Below are 21,534 nucleotides of genomic sequence, written 5' to 3' on the forward strand. Positions count from 1 at the left end.
AAGGATCGATCCACTCCATCGCAGCCGAACTCATCTTAAAATTGCAAAGAACTGATTTGTATAGCAGGGGTTGCAGCATAGTTCTTCGGACGAAGGAAACGTCTTGGGTCTGTAAGCGTTGTTTGCATGTCGCAGAATCTCTACTTAGATTTCGTTGCACTTAGATTCCATTGAAAACCGCAGTTAGATTCAGTAGCAAGGACAGACGTATAAATTATCAAGGCTCATAGCCATTAAAATTTAACAGACAGAGAACAGTAGACAAGCAACCGTCTGACTTCATAACTTCGACTTGGACATTTCCGGAACCTCAGACCACCAGATTTCTCTCTGGCACTAATCCTGAAAGCCTGGACCATTTTCAAGGAAACCTCCTGTAGGTGGAGACGCTGCTCGCTGAAGTAATGCTAGACTGTAAGAACTCAGTTTTACGATCAGGTCCAGCCTTTATATAATAACTGACAGCCCTGTAACAGTTCGTGAAACGGTGAAAACTTGAGAACCCAGGCATGGCGAGTGAGAGCATACGAAATGTTTCGTTCGAGGACCTGAGAAGTGGTATCGGTAGCAGGGCAGTGGAGGTGTTCTAAGTTAATGGTGTGCAGCGTTTTCCTTCAACACATCCAAGTCATGGTAGAAGAATATTAAGGCTTAACGTTCCATCCACAAAGAGGTCATAACAGACGAATTGATAGTTGCGGGTCTTACCGTGCATAGTTCATCACCGTTGGACTGATGAAGTTCAGCATGGACACGATGCCTGCACGCAAAGAGGGCTCGAAGATCTTGCGCCCCCATTGGCGGAACTCGTGCTCCGGGTTCCGCTGGCAGTTGCACTCCTGGCCGAAGGCGACGGAGGAGATGACGTCAGTGGTGAACCGCGCAATCAGCTCGCGCACCTCCACCGACTGCCCGCGGTCCACCATTTCCCCCACCACGTCTGCCATCTCGCGCCCGTTGTCCTGGATAGTCTATCACATAAATGCATACACCTTGTCAGTGGCCGTAAGAGAGAAGCGTGTTTCAGCAAACTACCGTGTTCCTATTGCTGGATTCAGGACTTTTTAGGAGATAGAACTTGAGACGTAATTTTTAACAGAACAAAATCGACAGAAATGAAGGTAATTTCCGCGTTACCCCTTGGGAGTGTTACAGGGCCATTTTTGTTTGCAGTGTATAAATATGATCTTGTGGAAATCGTCGGAAGCTCCGTCAAGCTTCTTGCAGATGACGCCGTTGCCTACAGCAAGATGGTAACGCCATACGACTGTAGCGAAATGCAGGAAGATATCCGGAGGGACTACGGCTGTTTCGGGGACTGGCAGTTGATACTAAACGTAAATAAATGAATCGTAAGTAGGCGGAGAAATCCACCACTATCCGATTAGGACTTCTGATGCGACCTAAAGTGAATCGACCACATAACAGAAATTGTAGGAAAAGCCGATGCCAGGCTGAGATTCAGTGTACATATACACCGAAGAGACAAAGAAACTAGTGGTTGGGCTGTTTGGGGGGGAAGACCAGACAGCGAGGTCAACGGTCTCATCGGATTAGGGAAGGACGGGGAAGGAAGTAGCCGTGCCCTTTCAAGGGAATCATCCCGGCATTTGCCTGGAGCGATTTAGGGAAATCACGGAAAACCTAAGTCAGGATGGTCGGGCGCGGGATTGAACCGTCGTCCTCCCGAATGCGAGTCCAGTGTGCTAGTCACTGCGCCACCTCCCTCGGTGAACTATTGCATCTGCTTAATGTCGTGTAGGGCCCCAGCGAGCAATCAGAAGTGCCGCAACACGACGTGATATGGACTCGACTAATTTCTGAAGTAGTGCTCGAGGGAACTGACACCATGAAGCCTGGAGAGCTGTCCATAAATCCCTAAGAGTACGAGGGAGTGGAGATCTCTTCTGAGTGGCACGTTACAAGGCACCCAGATGTGCTCAATAATGTTCATGAGTGGGGAGTTTGGTGGCCAGCGGAAGTGTTTAAACTCAAAAGAGTGTTCCTGGAGCTACTCTGTAACAATTATGGACATGTGGCGTGTTGCATTATCATGCTGGAATTGCCCAAGTTCAACAATGAACATGAATGGATGCAGGTGATCAGATAGGATGCTTACGTACATGTCACCTGTCAGAGTCTTATCTAGACTTATCAAGGTCCCATACCACTCGAGGTGGACGGACCCCACACCATTAAAGAGCCTCCACCAGCTTGAACAGTCCCCTGATGACATGCAGGGTCCACGGATTCATGAAGTTGTCTCCATAACCGTACACGTCCATTCGCTCGACACAATTTGCAACGAGACTCGTCCGACTAGGCAACATGTTTCCAGTCCAATGTTGGTGTTGACGGGACTAGGCAAGGAGTAAAGCTTTGTGTCTTGCAGTCACCAAGCGAACGCGAGTGCGTCTTCGGCTTCGAAAGCCCACACCGAATATATTTCGTTGAATGGTTCACACGCTGACACTTGTTCATGGCCCAGCACTGAAATCTGCAGCAATTTGCGGAAGGGTTGCACTTGTGTCACGTTGAACGATTACCTTCAGTTGTCGTTGGTCCCGTTCTTGAAGGTTCTTTTTCCGGCCGCAGTGATGTCGGAGCTTTGGTGTTTTACCGGTTTCCTGATATTCACGGTACACTCTCGAAATGGTCGCTACATCGGAGATGCTGTGTCCCATCGGTTCTGTGCCGACTATAGAACCACGTTCAAACTCACTTAAACTTTGATAACCTGCCATTGTAGCAGCAGTAACCTATCTAACAACTGATATTCTGCCTGTTTACATATCTCTGTATTTGAATAGCATGCCTATAGCAGTTTCCTTGGCGCTTCAGTGTAATTTATCCACGAAACAAAGGCTGAAAAAACCCTTGTTTGACAGATTTTTGGATAATGTTCATTGACCTGGACTCTTTTTACCAAGTAGGATTAAGGCAACCAATGGCGAATATTCGACAAAGGATTCACGTTTCGCGCTGGGATCGTTTAGTCGGGGCGTGTCCGTTACGGAAATGCCTTGTGTATCACGGAGAATTTTACTGTCGAAATTCCCAGAAATCAGAGCTCGTACGGACTGCAACTGTTCCCAAGCGCCGTTCGCGATTCGAACAGAGAAGCAGGTAAGCGATGGTGGTCTGAGATCTACCATCTGCCACACAGTATGGGGTGACTTTGAAGAGGATAGACGTAGATGTTGCAAAATTAAAAAGAAGTCTGTAAATCTTTTTATTACAAAAACTTATGCTTTCATACGCAGTTTACCTCACGTAATGTGTTGAGGATTTTCTGACGTCCCAACTACATACAAACAACAGAAGGCGTAAAGCTTAATGGTGGCAGCGCAACGGAAACGAAATCTCTCCGTGCAGAACAGACATCAGAGAGGATCAAAACAGGTAATTAGTGCAACTGCAGAGGTAGTTCACGTAGTAAATACTTAATTTTTTTTCCGGTAGTCTAGATAAAGTTGCAATCAGATGCCAAATAGTTCAACCACACTATGAACTAGGAGAGTTGAAAAAATGATCGATCAGTGCGATTTCGCTAAAATTTGGTTACTTGCATTGTTGCTCCTCGTTTCACAGCTTCGAGAATTACAATGTTCTCGAATTGCAAGGATACTGTATTTCACGTTATCAAAGCTATTACATTTTGAAGAACAAGGAACTAAAACTGGGAAACAGAAGAAAATTCATCACCTGCTTTGCTCAACTCCAACATGGAATAAAGACATTATGAGAGTTACTTTTCTCGTGTTGCACTTGAAGGTTATGGTTCGACAAGGCGTTAAAAGCCCGCAGCATACAGTGTTCGCATTTAACGAGTTACCTCTCGGGATAGAACAAGTTTATTTGGTTCCTTAAATTCCTGCAACCCACAAGACTCATGTGTCCAGGCGGCAGCGACATACCCCTACACGGGGCAACAAAGTGTCTGAGCAGGGTAAGAAGCGGGCCCGAAGCGCTCTTTGCTTGTGAATTTTTACTGTCATTTGCTGTATTCCTGTATCCAGTCGAGCACAGATTTCCTTGAAATGCAGTTCTAACCAAGTACGACCCGCAGTTCGCTGTGAACGAGCTCTGCGAACAGTCTCCCGGATTACAAAAATTGCGTTTGTTTAGTCGGGGACACACTCATAACACGCCTGCCACATTTGTCTGACTTCAGATCATTAACTAATGGCCGCTGAATACTGTGCACCGGCTATCTTCCACCCAACATGTGCTGCGACCTTCTAGATAAGTATAGGCGTGAAATTTAAAACGATACGCGGTATTTTGGAGTTTGTGACTTACTTACGACTCAACCTCTTAGTACTACACTCATGCTCATAAATTAAGGATAATGCTGATACATGGTGTAATAACGCTCTGGTGGGCGGTTTGCGGGTTTAAATCACCTCGGGGTATAGCTATGTGGTGCATTTGAGCTGCGGTCGTCACACGGTGGCGCTGGCAGCAGTCCACACACTCAGAGGTATGTTGGTGCATGTCAGAGTACAGTGCAGCGAGTAAGTGTGCTGACGTTTCAGACGTGCTAACGGTGACTGTGTGTTGAAAATGGCTCAAAGAACACATATTGATAACGTTATGAGGGGTAGAATATTGGGCAACTGGGGGCTGGTCAAAAACAGCAGGTCGTAGCACGGGCCCTCCGTGTGCCACAAAGTGTGATCTCAAGATAATGGCAACGATTCCAGCAGACAGGAAACGTGTCCAGGAAACAGTACGGGACGTCCACAGTGTGCAACACCACAAGAAGACTGATATCTCAGCATCAGTGCCCGCAGACGGCCACGGAGTACGGCAGGTAGCCTTGCTTGGGACCTTACTGCAGGTACTGGAACAGTTGTCTCCAGACACACAGTCTACAGACGACTGAACAGACATGGTTTATTCGCCCGGAGACCTGCAAGGTGCATTCCACTAACCCCTGGTCACAGGAGCCTGGTGTCAAGAACACAGCACATGGTCATTGGAACAGTGGTTTCAGGTTACGTTCACGGACGAGACCAGGTATAGTCTGAACAGTGATTCTCGCCGGGTTTTCATCTGGCGTGAACCAGGAACCAGATACCAACCCCTTAATGTCCTTGAAAGGGACCTGTATGGACGTCGTGGTTTGAAGGTGTGGGTTGGGATTATGAGTGGTGCACGTACACCTCTGCATGTCTTTGACAGAGGAACTGTAACAGGTCAGGTGTATCGGAACGTCATTTTGCACCAGTATGTCCGCCTTTTCAGGGTGGCAGTGGGTCCCATCTTCCTCCTGATGGATGATAACGCACGGCCCCACCGACCTGACATCGTGGAGGAGTACCTCGAAACAGAAGATATCAGGCGAATGGAGTGGCCTGCCTGTTCTCCAGACCTAAGCCCCATCGAGCACGTCTGGGATGCTCTCGGTCGACGTATCGCTACACGTCCTCAAACCCAGAGGACAATTCAGGAGTTCCGACAGGCACTGGTGCAAGAATGGGAGGCTGTACTCCAGCAGCTACTCGACCACCTGATCGAGAGTATGCCAACCCGTTGTGCGGTCTGTGTACGTGCGCATGGTGATCATATCCCTTACTGATGTCGGGGTACATGCGCAGGAAACGGTGGCGTTTTGTAGCACATGTGTTTCGGAACGGTTTTCTCAACTTATGACCAATACCGTGGACTTACAGATCTGTGTTGTGTGTGTTCCCTATGTGCCTATGCTATTAGCGCCAGTTTTGTGTAGTGCCACGTTGTGTGGCACCACATTCGTCAGGTATCCTTAATTTATGAGGATTAATGTAGTTAAGTCCCTATGACCAATCACTGTTATATAAAGAAAAGTTGCACGCAAAAGTACGTGACGCTCTGCGTTTTGTACTGAACTACCTGGATAATACCTTGACCTTCAGCCTAGACTACCATTATGCAAAGTAATATTTTAACAAGTTATCATGTCGCTATTATGACATATAGCTGGGCGCACAGTTTGGGTCAGAAGTCTGTGTGCCACCGTCCAGCGTTACATTGCAATCCAGACTTTATAGTCATCAGGATTAACCGTTATGGGGTAACAACAGGGTGAGGGTGGAAAAAGCTCTCAATTTTATTTACTACGAAATTCCAATGTATATACACTCCTGGAAATTGAAATAAGAACACCGTGAATTCATTGTCCCAGGAAGGGGAAACTTTATTGACACATTCCTGGGGCAGATACATCACATGATCACACTGACAGAACCACAGGCACATAGACACATGCAACAGAGCATGCACAATGTCGGCACTAGTACAGTGTATATCCACCTTTCGCAGCAATGCAGGCTGCTATTCTCCCATGGAGACGATCGTAGAGATGCTGGATGTAGTCCTGTGGAACGGCTTGCCATGCCATTTCCACCTGGCGCCTCAGTTGGACCAGCGTTCGTGCTGGACGTGCAGACCGCGTGAGACGACGCTTCATCCAGTCCCAAACATGCTCAATGGGGGACAGATCCGGAGATCTTGCTGGCCAGGGTAGTTGACTTACACCTTCTAGAGCACGTTGGGTGGCACGGGATACATGCGGACGTGCATTGTCCTGTTGGAACGGCAAGTTCCCTTGCCGGTCTAGGAATGGTAGAACGATGGGTTCGATGACGGTTTGGATGTACCGTGCACTATTCAGTGTCCCCTCGACGATCACCAGTGGTGTACGGCCAGTGTAGGAGATCGCTCCCCACACCATGATGCCGGGTGTTGGCCCTGTGTGCCTCGGTTGTATGCAGTCCTGATTGTGGCGCTCACCTGCACGGCGCCAAACACGCATACGACCATCATTGGCACCAAGGCAGAAGCGACTCTCATCGCTGAAGACGACACGTCTCCATTCGTCCCTCCATTCACGCCTGTCGCGACACCACTGGAGGCGGGCTGCACGATGTTGGGGCGTGAGCGGAAGACGGCCTAACGGTGTGCGGGACCGTAGCCCAGCTTCATGGAGACGGTTGCGAATGGTCCTCGCCGATACCCCATGAGCAACAGTGTCCCTAATTTGCTGGGAAGTGGCGGTGCGGTCCCCTACGGCACTGCGTAGGATCCTACGGTCTTGGCGTGCATCCGTGCGTCGCTGCGGTCCGGTCCCAGGTCGACGGGCACGTGCACCTTCCGCCGACCACTGGCGACAACATCGATGTACTGTGGAGACCTCACGCCCCACGTGTTGAGCAATTCGGCGGTACGTCCACCCGGCCTCCCGCATGCCAACTATACACCCTCGCTCAAAGTCCGTCAACTGCACATACGGTTCACGTCCACGCTGTCGCGGCATGCTACCAGTGTTAAAGACTGCGATGGAGCTCCGTATGCCACGGCAAACTGGCTGACACTGACGGCGGCGGTGCACAAATGTTGCGCAGCTAGCGCCATTCGACGGCCAACACCGCGGTTCCTGGTGTGTCCGCTGTGCCGTGCGTGTGATCATTGCTTGTACAGCCCTCTCGCAGCGTCCGGAGCAAGTATGGTGGGTCTGACACAACGGTGTCAATGTGTTCTTTTTTCCATTTCCAGGAGTGTACATTGAAGAATTATTTCCCAAAATATCTAAAAAGTAGCGATTCTGTGAGCGTTTGAAGCTCAGCGTTCACTGCACGCCTGGGCGTTAGAGAACCGGTTCCCCGCTCACGCTCCCCATTTAAAGCGATTCGAGTAAACCTGATTTCCTGGAGCGTCGTTTGAGCGGTTTTACTCAAAATGTAAACGAAAGTTTCAATAGTCTCATTTGAAGATACGCTCTAAAATCAGGGTTCAACCGTAGCGAAATTGTCACCATTGCTTCCAATTTGGCCGTATGTACATTCAGTGTAGACCGTACTGCATTAATGCACTTGGCAAATGCTCTTAAAGTCAAAATCGGTGACGAAATGCGCCGATTCTGTAAGAATAGAGACGGTAGGGGCGATACGTTCAGCGACGAAAAGATCGTTGAGGACGAAAATGAGGGTTTATCAGGTAAAAGTAACAGAAATCGGCCATCCGCTAGCCGGGGCGACAATTATGTGGAGCAGGCATCGATGATATCCCGTAAGTTTCAAGCTTTGTCCCTTTTCATATATGATAAATACCTGTCAAACTTTAAACGGGTTTTTCTCAAAACCATGTTTTTCGGCATGGTTGTCGTCGCCCACCCTTCAATTTTCATTCGATTTTAATGATTTTTGGCCTTCCTTGAAGAAAACTGAATGCTCTTCATCGTAGCAGATTTTTTTATGTTCATATTTTGTATTTTTTTCGACCAAGAAAGAGGTGTCCAAAAATGGCCATATTTTTCAAATTTGACCCCTTTTTTCAAATCCCTACGATGAAGTGAAATTACATCTGTAAGGATCAGGGTGATATGCAATTTTCGTGTTTCAGAAAATCACAACGAGATTTACAGCGACAACCGTCTATCTACCTCATTTCAGAGCCAAATCCCAATTACAGTGAAGATATTAATATTTTTCAATAAAAATACCAATTGTAGCAAATCACATTTCTCTACTACATTCCAGTACGAAGAAACTCCTGAATTTGAGCAATATTTTCGTCCATCACCCTGGCCTTCGCCCTTAAGGTTTGCGAATGGAAGAACATGGATAGTACGGAAACGTTACGCTCTGTACGAGACTATCAGCCTCCTGAGAGGACCTAACTGTGAGCGGGCAGTTGGCGAGTTTTTGACGTAATATTAAGTGGAAACGGTGAATAGTCAACACTGTTACATCTTTAGCGGGATCAATCAGATCAGACGTGACGTTTGAAACTACTGATTTTTAGTAAAGTCTATAAACACGTCACGAACGTCGGTTTTTCATTATTGTGTCTCCCTCCACAAAGGCAAAAATTCCGTAAGGGTGAGGTTCCATTTACACGACTGGAACATATAGCGTAAATGAAGTTTCCAATGTGAAACATCAGTGTGTGATGAAGCAAAACGTTCTGTACGGAGAAAAATCCAAGAAGACTAAACGGCATTGTTATGAAGTCATGTTTTCTTAATGTAGTGGTAATCGATTGTGAACCTATAGGCTGCGACAGTGTTCAAACTAGTCTGTATTGTCGTCGACCGCTTTGGTGGCCATCTCCACATAAGGGAAAGATTTATAGCTTTCGAGAGACAATTGTCGCATCAAAGCCGTTGGGTTTGTAGCACAAAACGATTACGCTGTGGAACCGCATCACGCATCAACTCACCTTGAACATCACCTTTAGTTTTCCAGATGTGAACGTAGGGCTCAACTTGATTCTCAGCTGGCGCCACTTCTTTCCTCCCAACGCAAAGAGATGTTTGTTGAGAGGTTCTTCGTCGTCGATGAACAGTCCCCTGTCGTGGAACGTCCCGAAATCCTTGACAAGGACGTGGCGAATGAGCTCAGGGTCACGGATAAGCAGCAGTGGTCGACGGAATCCGTAAAACCCGACATACCTCTCTCCTGAAATGAAAACAGAGCAGAGTTACGACATAAACTGACGGCGCACATCTTTCTGATGTAATAAAACTTAGATGCCACCACAACGATCGTACCGATTCTCAGTGTTAGCTAGATCCGCAATCGAAACAAATAGAAAATCGTGTGGAACATGACGCGACATTTCGAAGCCCACACGAGCTCTATGGTGAGGATCCCAGTGAACTTGGTCAGTCTATGCTTGATACGACTTAGGCCAACCAGATCTGCTGTTGACTTTGCCTGGCCTGCTTTGTTATCTAATAGCGACACGGATAATGGAATACTGGTTTTTATGCTGGCATTACACTATCATATTTCTGTGTCAAAGCTGATATGTCAAATATTTATGTCAAAGAAATTTGATGGTGTAATAGGGAACTTTGTCAAATCTGGCCTGTCGTCAAATAAATACGATCAAATCTAGGGCTCTCATAAAAAATTTTGCTCAATGCTTTTATTGTATCGAAGTAATACCTAAGGCTTCATCCGAGTATGTTTCCTTTTTTTCCGTCGCTTTCTTCCAAATACACACACAATGCAATTGTGGTACTAAAAACTGCAGCGCATAACAACAAGCTGTTGTCCACAATCTCGAAATTTGACGAAGTATTTGACGACAGTGTAATACCTCTTTTTAGCGCCACGTCATAGATCTTTGTCAAAGAAATTTCGCGAATATTTTATCATATTCCATTGTCACCGATGTTGCGAGTGCGCTGAACACCTCTACAAGAATAGAAAAAAAAAAAAAAACACAAAATGCGCTGCACGTCGCTGGAGTGTGCGGCTGCTAAGGACTAACAGTCGTTAGCAAACTACTTCTGGACCACCATCCGGATCTCAGTAGTAGCTGGCTTGTTCAGGTACGTGGGGCTCTGACCGAGGGTAGTGTTTACCCAGGTAGTAATGAGACCAAAATGATAATGTCGCTACTGCATCGAGACTATCTCTAAGGACTGGAGTAGATATCGTTATGGTGTTTTGAGGCCATTCCATGTGTTTATGGTCTGGTTCACAGCAAGCCTGCCGATCGCCTGTGTAGGCCGAAATTGTTGACAGGCTAGTAACCATCGACACTGCCTCTTAGTTCCAGGTGTCTACGAGAACATGTCTGCTTTTCTTTAGCTGTCTGTTACTGGTCTGTAGTCTCCCTCTCTTCTCTACATTAATCATTTAATTTCAACCAGATCGAAATCACTGCTGCGTGTGAAGAAGAAACGGAGGCCGTCGCAGTTCAGAGAGAAGCAGACCATCAGGTGGTTGGGATGGTTAGGACGACTTTGACAGGCAAAATTCATTAATTTAGATCCCTCCAAAGAACAAGAAAGTAACAGCTCCGAATACAGAACACTACCTTCTGAGTGATGACTGTCCTTATCGAAGGTAAACTGAAGAGCCAAAGAAACTGGTACACTTGCCTAATATCGTGTGGGGCACCCGCGAACACGCAGAAATACTGCAAAACGACGTGGCAAGGACTCGACTAAAGTCTGAAGCAGTGCTGGAGGGAACTGACATCATGAATCCTGTAGGGCTGTCCATAAATCCGTCAGAGGGATTGGAGAGCTCATCTCAACAGCATGTTGCAAGGCATCGAAGATATGCTCAATAATGTTCATATCTGGGGAGTTGGTGGCCAGCAGAAGTCTTTAAACTCAGTAGAGTGTTCCTCGAGCCACTCTGGAGCAATTCTGGACGGTGGGGTGTCGCATTGTCCTGCTGAAGTTGCCCAAGTCCATCGGAATGCACAATGGACACGAATGGATGCAAGTGACCAGACGGGCTGATTACATACGTGTCACCTGCCAGAGTTGTATCTAGACGTATCAGGCGTCCCATATCACTCAACTGCACACGCCCCCCAGCATCATAGAACCTCCACCAGCTTGAACAGTCCCCTGCTGACTTTTAAGGTCCATAGATTCATGAGGTTGCCTCCATACCCGTACACGTCCAACCACTGGAGAAAATTTGAAACGAGACTTATCCGACCAGACAACATGTTTCCAATCATCAACAGTCCAATGTCGGTGTTGGGCCCAGGAGAAGCGTAAAGCTTTGTGTCGTACAGTAATTAAGGGTGCACGAGTGATCCCTCGTGTCCGAAAGCCTATATTTCCATATCGAAGATATTTCTTTCAATTCTGCCTGTTTACATATCTGTATTTGAATACGCATGCTTACACCAGTTTCTTTGGCTGTGTAGCCATTTTCAGGGGTAGACAGTGCAACCTGCCAATAAAAAAAATTGGTTGCAGACAAACTATCGTCCAGTCATACGTTCTTAAAATGAAACGTTCTGGCGATGGCACATAGCTGGCGGAACTCCGAAATTAGCAATGAAACAATAACAAATAATACGTATACCGTAGCTGAAACACCATATCTGCGTGCAGCAATCGCTCCTCGATAGGTGTATTATACTTTTTGCCAGATGATTTCAATCAAAGTGGAATGCTACAGCCATCCATTACTATGTTTTCCAAAATATGTTTGTATCTGATTTTTTTGTACATATTTGATGATCGAACATACACTATTTGAACAAAAGTATCCGTACACCCCCAAAAACATACGTTTTTCATATTAGGTGCATTGTGCTACCACCTACTGCCAGGTACTCCATATCAGCGACCTCAGTAGACATTAGACATTGTGAGAGCAGAATGGGGCGTTCCGCGGATCTCACGGACTTCGAAGGCGGTCAAGTGATTGGGTGACTTGTGTCATACGCTTGTACGCCACATTTCCACACTACTAAAAATCCCTAGGTCCCCTGTTTCCTATGTCATAGTGAAGTGGAAACGTGAAGGGACACGTACAGTACAAAAGCGTACAGGCCGACCTCGTCTGTTGACTGCAGAGACCGCCTACAGTTGAATTGGGTCATAATGTGTAATAGGCAGATATCTATCCAGACCATCACACAGGAATTTCAAACTGCATCAGGATCCCTTGCAAGTACAATGACAGTTAGGTGGGAGATGAGAAAACTTGGATTTCACGGTCGAGCAGCCGGTAAATGCCAACGACGCCTCGCTTGGTGTAAGGAGCGTAAACATTGGAGGACTGAACAGTGGAAAAATGTTGTGTGGAGTGACGAATGACGGTGCACAATGTGACGATCCGATGGCAGGGTGTGGGTATGGCGAATGCCCTGTGAACGTCATCTGCCAGCGTGTGTAGTGCCAACAGCAAAATTCGGAGGCGGTGGTGTTATAGTGTGGTCGTGTTTTTCAGGGAGGGGGCTTGCAGCCCTTGTTGTTTTGCGTGACACTATCACAGCACAGGCCTACCTTGATGTTTTGGTTGGGTTGTTGGGTTGTTTTGGGGGAATAGACCAAACAGCGAGGTCATCGGTCTCATCGGATAAGGGAAGGACAGGGAAGTAAGTCGGCCGTGCCCTTTGAAAGGAACCAACCCGGCAGTTGCCTGGAGCGGTTTAGAGAAATCACGGAAAACCTGAATCAGGATGTCGGGACGCGGGACTTGATGTTTTAAGCACCTTCTTGCTTCCCACTGTTGAAGAGCAATTCGGGATGGCGATTACATCTTTCAACCGATCGAACACCTGTTCATAATGCACGGCCTGGGGTGGAGTGGTTACACGGCAATAACATCCCTATAATGGACCGGCTTGCCCAGAGTCATGACCTGAATCCTACAGAACATCCTTGGGATGTTTTGGAACGCCGACTTCGTGCCAGGCCTTACCGACCGTTATCGATACCTCTACTCAGTGTAGAACTCCGTGAAGAAAGGGCTGCCATTCCCCAAGAAACCTTCCAGCACCTGTTTGAACGTGTGCCTGAGAGAGTGGAATCTGTCATCAAGGCTAAGGGTGGGCCAACACCGCACTGAATTCCAGCATTACCGATGGAGGGCGCCACGAACTTGTAAGTCATTTTCCGTCAGGTGTCCGGATACTTTTGATCACATACTGTATATTGTGTTCGAACATTATGAATTGCCTCGAAGAAAACGGTCTATTGACACACAGTCAACATGGATTTAGAAAACATCGTTCTTGTGAAACACAACTAGCTCTTTACTGATACGAAATGTTGAGTGCTATTGACAAGGGAAGTTAAATTCATTCCATATTTATAGATTTGCGGAAGGCTTTTGACACTGTAACACACAAACGGCTTGTAGCGAAATTGCGTGCTCATGGAATATCGCCTCCGCTATGTGACTAGATTTGTGATTTCCTGTCTGAGAGGTCACAGTTCGTAGTAGTTGACGAAAAGTCATCGAGTAAAACAGAAACAATATCTGGCGTTCCCCAAGGTAGTGTTATAGGCCCTTTGCTGTTCCTTATCTATATAAAGGATGTGTGAGACTACTCCAGCATCGGTCTTCGGTTGATTGCAGATGACGCAGTCTTTTATCGACTAGTAAGATCAAAACAAATTGCAGAACGATTTAGAAAAAATATCTGAATGGTGTGAAAATTGGCAGTTGCCCCTACATAACGAAAAGTGTGAGGTCACCCACATGAGTGCTGAAAGGAATCCGCTCAACTTCGGCTACACGATTAAGTGCAGCGGCAGCAGACGAGTCGACAGGACTGATAACTGTAAATTAATTTAGTATTTGTGTTTTGTTCACGTGCTTCTGCCAACAAGTGAGCTGTACGTGTGTATTTTACTGTGCGGAGTAGTAATTAGAAAATTAATCGTGGTTTTTGTTTTTGCGTAAGTCTTGTGAATATCCTTGTGAAAGGCGGCTTCCTAGTGTAAATTTTCCCTTCGCCAGTAACGCCGTGACGCCACTAAGTTTTAATTTTGTGCTAGTAGACAGCGCACAGTTTACATCAGTGCATTATAATTTGAATATTTTTCTCGCGCGGTAACTTTTCGGCAAACAGGATTTCTTATAACAGGTATCTTTAAATACATCAACTTCAAGTAGAGAAATTTATTTCTGTGTAATAGCTTGCGGTCCTAGAATACAGTGAGAAATCTGCACAGCAAGTTTTAGTGTTACATTATTCTCCCTTGGTATATTTTAAAACTCAGTAGCACCATCTTTATATCTATTTTGTACACAGTACGATATGGCTAGGGACTAGAGTCCTGCATGACCGAGTAAGCGAGCACAAAATACGAGGTGGGGCGAGCACACCCTAACTGGATAGGCTACCCGCACTAGTTCATGTGACCGAGCATAGAAGCCGTGACCGAATACGTAGCACATAACTTCAAACACATTACACGTGTTATTATCCGTGTGACACTGCAGCCAGTACGGGCTTTTTATTTGTGGTGTGTCTCTCTCTGTAATTATGCACCGGGAGGAAGCCAGTGTAGTAAGACGTAAGATTGAAACCAATGTTTACACATTAAAGAAGCGGGAAGGTCTAAAAAGCCAAGTATGGAGTACATTTCTATTGGTTGTAGATGAAAACATTGCGTCTGCTGGGTACGTATCGTGCATAAACTGCTCCACTTTATTGTCTTTCCAGTCGGGAACCACTCATTTAAAGAAACACAGTTGCAAGAAACCTCACAAAGATCGTTTCTTTGGCCGTCCTTCCGTTATCTTAATATGCTTGAAATAAGTGAAAAGCGGGAAATTCTTAACAATGTGCGACAAATGTGTGCTACGTACGCAGGTACAACATTCAATCATTAACATAATCGTTTTAGCATAGTTAGTGGAAAGTGTATTATAGAGAAACGGGAATGTTGTGACTCGTATAGTATTTCATTAACGTAAAACATCTCGTTTTTATGGGAACGGGGGTCGGGTTGTTTGGGGGTAGAGACCAAACAGCGAGGTCATCTGTCTCTTACGGGAATGTTTCGATGATTTCCGTATCAGTTCTGTATTACTTGTCTCTTTTGTTTATTATCATAGATCCTTCAAGTACTGTGTCATCATCACCCAGAAAGAGAGCTCGTTTCAAGGAATGGAGGAACAACAGATCATCCGCAGCAGATGAAGTAGATCTGTACATTTTAATGCACCCCGGCGATGATGATGACATCTTAAAGTGGTGGAGCAGACATGAAACAGATCTGCCAGGTTTGGTTGGAGTTGCAAGACGTATTTTATGTATCCCAGCAACAAGCGCACCTAGTGAAAGGTGCTTTAGTAAAGCCGGCATGTTACTAACAAATCGCCACAGCCAATTAAATCCGGAACGCGTTAGTGATTTCCTGCTGATCAACAATAACTATAATTTTGTTTATGTTGCAAACAATTGTTACGTATGACAAGGTACGTCTGTAAATGTTTAATGTTCTTTGTATGCTTTCTTTATGAAGATGGTTGTCTTCTAGATTACAGGGAAAGCACTTATTTAATGTTTCCTATAAATGAAAGGAAAAATATCTCTTTTGTTTGGAAATGAGACTCGTCTTCTATCCGGCATTGTATTGAAATATCATTTTACTTTCCAGGTGCTTTATGAATTTAGCTGTGTCACGTACCCGTTCTTGGAAATGTTACTTTTGTATTAAAAGAGAGAGAGAGAGAGAGAGAGAGAGAGAGAGAGAGAGAGAGAGAGAGGCGTTGGATTCGTACAGTACAGTACAGTGCAGCGAGCCGGGGCGAGGCGAGGTGAGACGTCAGCGGTGACCGGTCACGCTCGGTTATCCGCGTGTCCGGAATCCGGACAACAGACATGGGGCGAGTACGTGACCGAGCCGAGTCGTGTGGGGCCGGACACGAGCGGCTCGGTCCCCCCGTCAACAGGCGAGCCGTGACCGGTCAAACACTGAGCGTTGCAGCATTCTACTAGGGACTGTGCTTCTTGTGAGCGGATACAAGGAGAGTTGGCTGCTGTCCGTAAACAGCTGGAAGCTGCGTTGGCTTCCGTCGAAACGCTTCTAACTAATGCTCAAAGTTGCGGTGACGTAGGGGCACCAGTGACGAGACCTGCGACACCACGCCATATTTGGTGATGTGGCGCAGACGCATAGCGAAATTCTACATGAGCCGCTGAAGTGTCGGAACACTGATGCTGTCGATGACCTCCTGAATCGCTCTTTTCAGCTCAGCAGTGGTTTTGGGATCATTGCTGTACACCTTGTCTTTAATGCAGCGCCACAAAAAGGCGTCGCACGTGTTCAGATCAGGGGAATATGGTGTCCAATCGAGGCCCATGCCAGTGGCCTCTGGGTACCCCAGAGACAAGTGCGGTTCCCAGAGTGCTCCTCCGAGACATTAAACACTCTTCTGCTTCGATGGGGTCGAGGTTCGTCTTCCATGAACCGCATCTTGTCGAAATCAGGTTCACTTTGGGTAAAGGGGGAGAAATCATCTTCCGAAACCTTCACATACCGTTCGGCAGTCACAGTGCCATCAAGGAATATCGCACCGATTACTCTCTGACTGGACACTGCACACTACACAGTCACCCACTGAGGGTGAAGAGACTTCTCGATCGCGAAATGTGGATTCTCAGTCCGCCAAATGGGCCATTTTTGTTTGTTGACGAACCCATCCAAATGCAATTGAGTTTCATCGCCAAACGGAACCATTTCATGTCGAAGTCTTGTTCGTCAGCACTGTGGACAATAGTGTTGGCGAACGACAACCGCTGTTCTACGGCCCTGGGACTTAATGGCTGATGGGTTTGAATTTTGTATTGGATGCGATGCAGGTCTTCAACAACAATTTGTCGCGGTGTCTTCCAGTTGATTCCCACCTGTTGTGCAGTTCGTCGAATCGATTTCCTGGGACTTGTTTGAAACACAGCGTGTGTCTTCTCGAAGGCCTTTTCACCCTTTTTGGACGACCGACATTGCCCATACTGTCATCACGAAAAGTACCAGTTCTCACAAACTTGCGAATCAAATTCTTGATTGCTAGCACACTTGGGCCGGTCGTCTTCACATTGAATTCGCAAACTTCCTTTGAGCCGCAGTTGGGCTGTTACTGCTCGTATATTAGGCCTTCACGAGCGGTATACGCTCAGGCACGCTGTACCGTGACATTTTCACGTGCAAATGGCCGACAACAACAAAGCGCGTGCCCATGAGCATACTGGCTCAAATGGTTCAAATGGCTTTGAGCACTATGCGTCTTAACTTCTGAGGTCATCAGTCGCCTAGAACTTAGAACTAATTAAACCTAACTAACCTAAGGACGTCACACACATCCATGCCCGAGGTAGGATTCGAACCTGCGACCGTAGCGGTCGCTCGGTACCAGGCTGCAGCGCCTAGAACCGCACGGCCACTCCGGCCGGCCATGAGCATAGTAATTCGCACCATGCCCCGCGGTCAACAACGCAGTTTGACCGTCCTAACGAAAATCGTTCAGAAGTTATGACGATTTTATTTCACATAAAACACCAAAGGCCTGCCGAGGTGGCCGAGCGATTCTAGGCGCTACAGTCTGGAACCGCGGGATCGCTACGGTTGGAGGTTCGAATCCTGCCTCGGGCATGGATGTGTGTGATGTCCTTAGGTTAGTTAGGTTTAAGTAGTTCTAAGTTCTAGGGGACTGATGACCTTAGAAGTTAAGTCTCATTCCGAGAGTTCTGGAACCTGTACAGAAAATTGGAATAGAGATCACCATAAACATCATTTCCGCCCTTTTTATTGCTCATGAAAACCACACATTGCATGTTTTACCACCATATAGCCAGACCTTCAGAGGTGGTGGTTCACATTTCCGTACACACCGGTGTCTCTACTGTCCAGTAGGTAGCACGTCCTCTTGCATTGATGCATGCCTGTATTCGTCGTGGCCTAGTATCAACAAGTTCATCGAGGCGCTGTTGTTCCAGATTGTCCCACTCCTCAACAGCGATTCGGCGTAGATCCCTCAGAGCGGCGTAGATCCCTCAGAATGGTTGGCGGGTCACGTCGTCCATAAACAGCCCTTTTCAATCTGTCCCAGACATGTTCCATTGGTTTCATGTCTGGAGAACAAGCTGGCCACTCTAGACGAGCGATGTCGTTATACTGAAGGAAGTCATTCACAAGATGTGTACTATAGAGGAACGAATAGTCGTAAATGAAGACGAATGCCGTGCCAATATGCTGCCTATATGGTTGCACTATCGGTCTGAGAATGGCATTCACGTATCTTACAGCGTTACGGCGCTTTCCATGACCACCAGCGGTGTATGTCGGCCCCACATAATGCCACCCGGTCCATTCAGCATGTTTTTGGGCCCATCTGTACCGCGCTGCATGGTGTCGTGGTTGCAAAGATGGACCTCGCCATGGACGTCGGGAGTGAAGCTGCTCATCATGCAGCCTATGGCGCACAGTTTGAGTCGTAACACGAACTCCTGTGGCTGCACGAAAAGCATTATTCAACATGGTGGCATTGCTGTCAGCTTTCCTCCGAGTCATAATCCATTGGTAACGGTCGTCCAATGCAGTAGTAGCCCTTGGGCGGCCGGAGCGAGACATGTCATCGACAGTTCCTGTCTCTCTGAATCTCCTCCATGTCCGAACAACATCGCTTTGGTTCACTCCGAGACGCCTGGGCACTTCCCTAGTTGAGAGCTCTTCCTGGCACGGAGTAACAATGCGGACGGAATCTAACCGCGATATTGACCATCTAGGAATGGTTAAACTACAGACAACATGAGCCGTGTACCTCCTTCCTGGTAGAATGACTGGAACTGATCGGCTGTCGGACCCCCTCCGCCTAACAGACCCTCTCATGCACGGTTGTTTACATCTTTGGGCGGGTTTAGTGACATCACTGAACAGTCAAAGGGACAGTTAACGTCTATCGTCAGGAGTCCTGGGAACCAGGGTGATGGAAAACTTTTTTTGAAGTGTGTAATTCAATAATTGAAAACATGGTTCAAATGGCTCGGAACGCTATGGGACTCAACATCTTAGGTCATAAGTCCCCTAGAACTTAAAACTACTTAAACCTAACTAACCTAAGGACATCACACACACCCATGCCCGAGGTAGGATTCGAACCTGCGACCGTAGCAGTCCCGCGGTTCCGGACTGCAGCGCCGGAACCGCACGGCCACCGCGGCCGGCTTCAATAACTGACACCCTGTAAATAAGGTGTTCAACCCCAATTGTCAGTCGTGGCGTGGACCCATTTCTTAAATTTTCTTTTCACCTTAAGGTCTTTCGTCCAGTACCAACTTATTCTGGCCAGCTACACGTGCTCCTACACAAGTGCTTGATTGATGAACCAAAGTCCATGGGCAATAAAGAGCGGGTACTGAGATGGAGCATAGCAGTTCCTTGAATAACCGACCAGGGGTTGTCGCGGAGACCATGTGGGTCCCTCCCACGTCTGCCTGTGTGAGGATGCTTCTGGACTACCCTCTCCTGCGTACTCCTCCTGCTTTAAGCCGTGAGCCTCCGTTCCTCCTGCGTCGTAGCTCTCGTTCAGGGAGGGTGGCTCAGGCTGTCTGCCCCAGTCTCTCTTTTATTTCAGCTTTCCAGCTGTCCCTGCCCCTCTTCTAACCTATATCTACCCCTCTCCCTGTTGATCAAAATTTGCCCACATTTTCCATCCCACTTGCAGCCCAGAGCAAAGTGTCGCAACCTCGATCAGGGTTAAAACGTTCACGCCTACCATAAATAAGTCCCCTTAAGCACTCCAATTATTTTCAAAAGATGGTCGAGTCAGACCGCTGGCCTGGAAAACTCGCACCGAAAACAGTTACTACTCCATTTGAAAGTGCTCTCTAGCCTATTCCGGAGATATCATCTCCATGAACAAAATCGGATAACAGTGTTAAAGACAAGCAAATTAGCTGCACGCACGGAAAAAGCGCGCTTCAAGTTTCCTCCGGAAAGAACGGCGTTTATTGTGTTTTGTAAGACAACGCCAAGCGAAACCTCATTCGTTAAACGACACCTCCAGCCAGTTAATTCCCCCACACTCGCCCTCTTACTACCGAGTCTGTCTACACCCACTACACTGCAGCACTGACCTCGAAAACAAACAAATGACGCATCCTGCGCACGATAATATACAAACTCTTCCATAGCTTTCTGCACGGGAAGAACAGCTTTGTTGATCTCTGACTGCCGACTTTCTAAATACTCACCAGAGTGAATCTGTACTCGACTCTGGCACCACACGAGGACTGCCGACCGACTTCCAGTTTTTTCGCGAGTTCCAAGAAGCTATCCGAAATTATTTAACGTATAGCCCGTTCAACCACTCAGCCTCACCAACAAAAATGGTTCAAATGGCTCTGAGCACTATGGGACTTAACTGCTGAGGTCGTCAGTCCCCTAGAATTTAGAACTAGTTAAACCTAACTAACCTAAGGACATCACACACATCCATCCCCGATGCAGGATTCGAACCGGCGACCGTAGCGGTCGTGCGGTTCCAGACTGCAGCGCCTAGAACCGCTCTGCCACTCCGGCTGGCCCTCACCAACAGAATTTAGGCGTTTCCATTGGCTGTTTCCTGTACTTGATGTAAGCTGCTGCTCGCCGCCGGCCGGAGTGGCCGAGCGCTTCTAGACGCTTCAGTCTGGAACCGCGCGACCGCTAGGGTCGCAGGTTCGAATCCTGCCTCGGGCATGGATGTGTGTGATATCTTTAGGTTAGATAGGTTTAAGTAGTTCTAAGTTCTAGGGGACTGATGACCTCAGATGTTAAGTCCCATAGTGCTCAGAGCCATTTGAACCATTTGCTGTTCGCCGGCAGGTTTTTCAGAACGTGGTGGCAAACTCCTTCCAACCTCCGGCAATCACTCGCTCTACAGACAGTCCTATCGGCCACCACCGAAATTCGTTTAGAAGTATCCGGAGAAGTCCGTGACTTTCTGGCTGCAGATAGCCTCTTCCTCCCCTTCCTCCTCCCTAGATACCGGTGAACCAGCTGTGGCATCCACATTACCCAGAGGACGAACTCATAGACTAACCAGAAAATGGTGTGTTGCAAATGCACGAAGCATGTCTAGAGGGGATAGGCAAAATAATGTGAACAGTGGTAATAATGGGATGGTTGTGTTTGACGGCCAGCAACGCAGGTAAGGCAGGTGTCGCACTGGACTGTGCGTGTTCAGTACGAACTACGCATCAGTGCAGATTGTTTACGAGGAGCGCACACTTCGTATTTGCATCCAGAGGCTGAGGTCGACGTGCAATGAAAGACCTAACAGAGTT

General features: G+C 47.2%; 1 protein-coding gene across 2 annotated transcripts in view; it reads right to left on the reverse strand.

Annotated features, from left to right (window-relative positions):
* LOC126191573 (cytochrome P450 6k1-like) overlaps positions 1 to 21,534 on the reverse strand; it is an 83,038-nt gene that overhangs the window by 39,999 nt on the left and 21,505 nt on the right. For both annotated transcript variants that reach the window (XM_049932500.1, XM_049932501.1), the window contains exons 3-4: positions 9,205 to 9,443; positions 709 to 971 (exon numbers count right to left, since the gene is read on the reverse strand). In XM_049932500.1, the coding sequence (XP_049788457.1) occupies positions 709 to 971; positions 9,205 to 9,443 (502 nt within the window). The remainder of the gene's footprint in view (positions 1 to 708; positions 972 to 9,204; positions 9,444 to 21,534) is intronic.

Source organism: Schistocerca cancellata, chromosome 6 (genome assembly GCF_023864275.1).
Source record: "Schistocerca cancellata isolate TAMUIC-IGC-003103 chromosome 6, iqSchCanc2.1, whole genome shotgun sequence".
Lineage (NCBI taxonomy): Eukaryota > Metazoa > Arthropoda > Insecta > Orthoptera > Acrididae > Schistocerca > Schistocerca cancellata.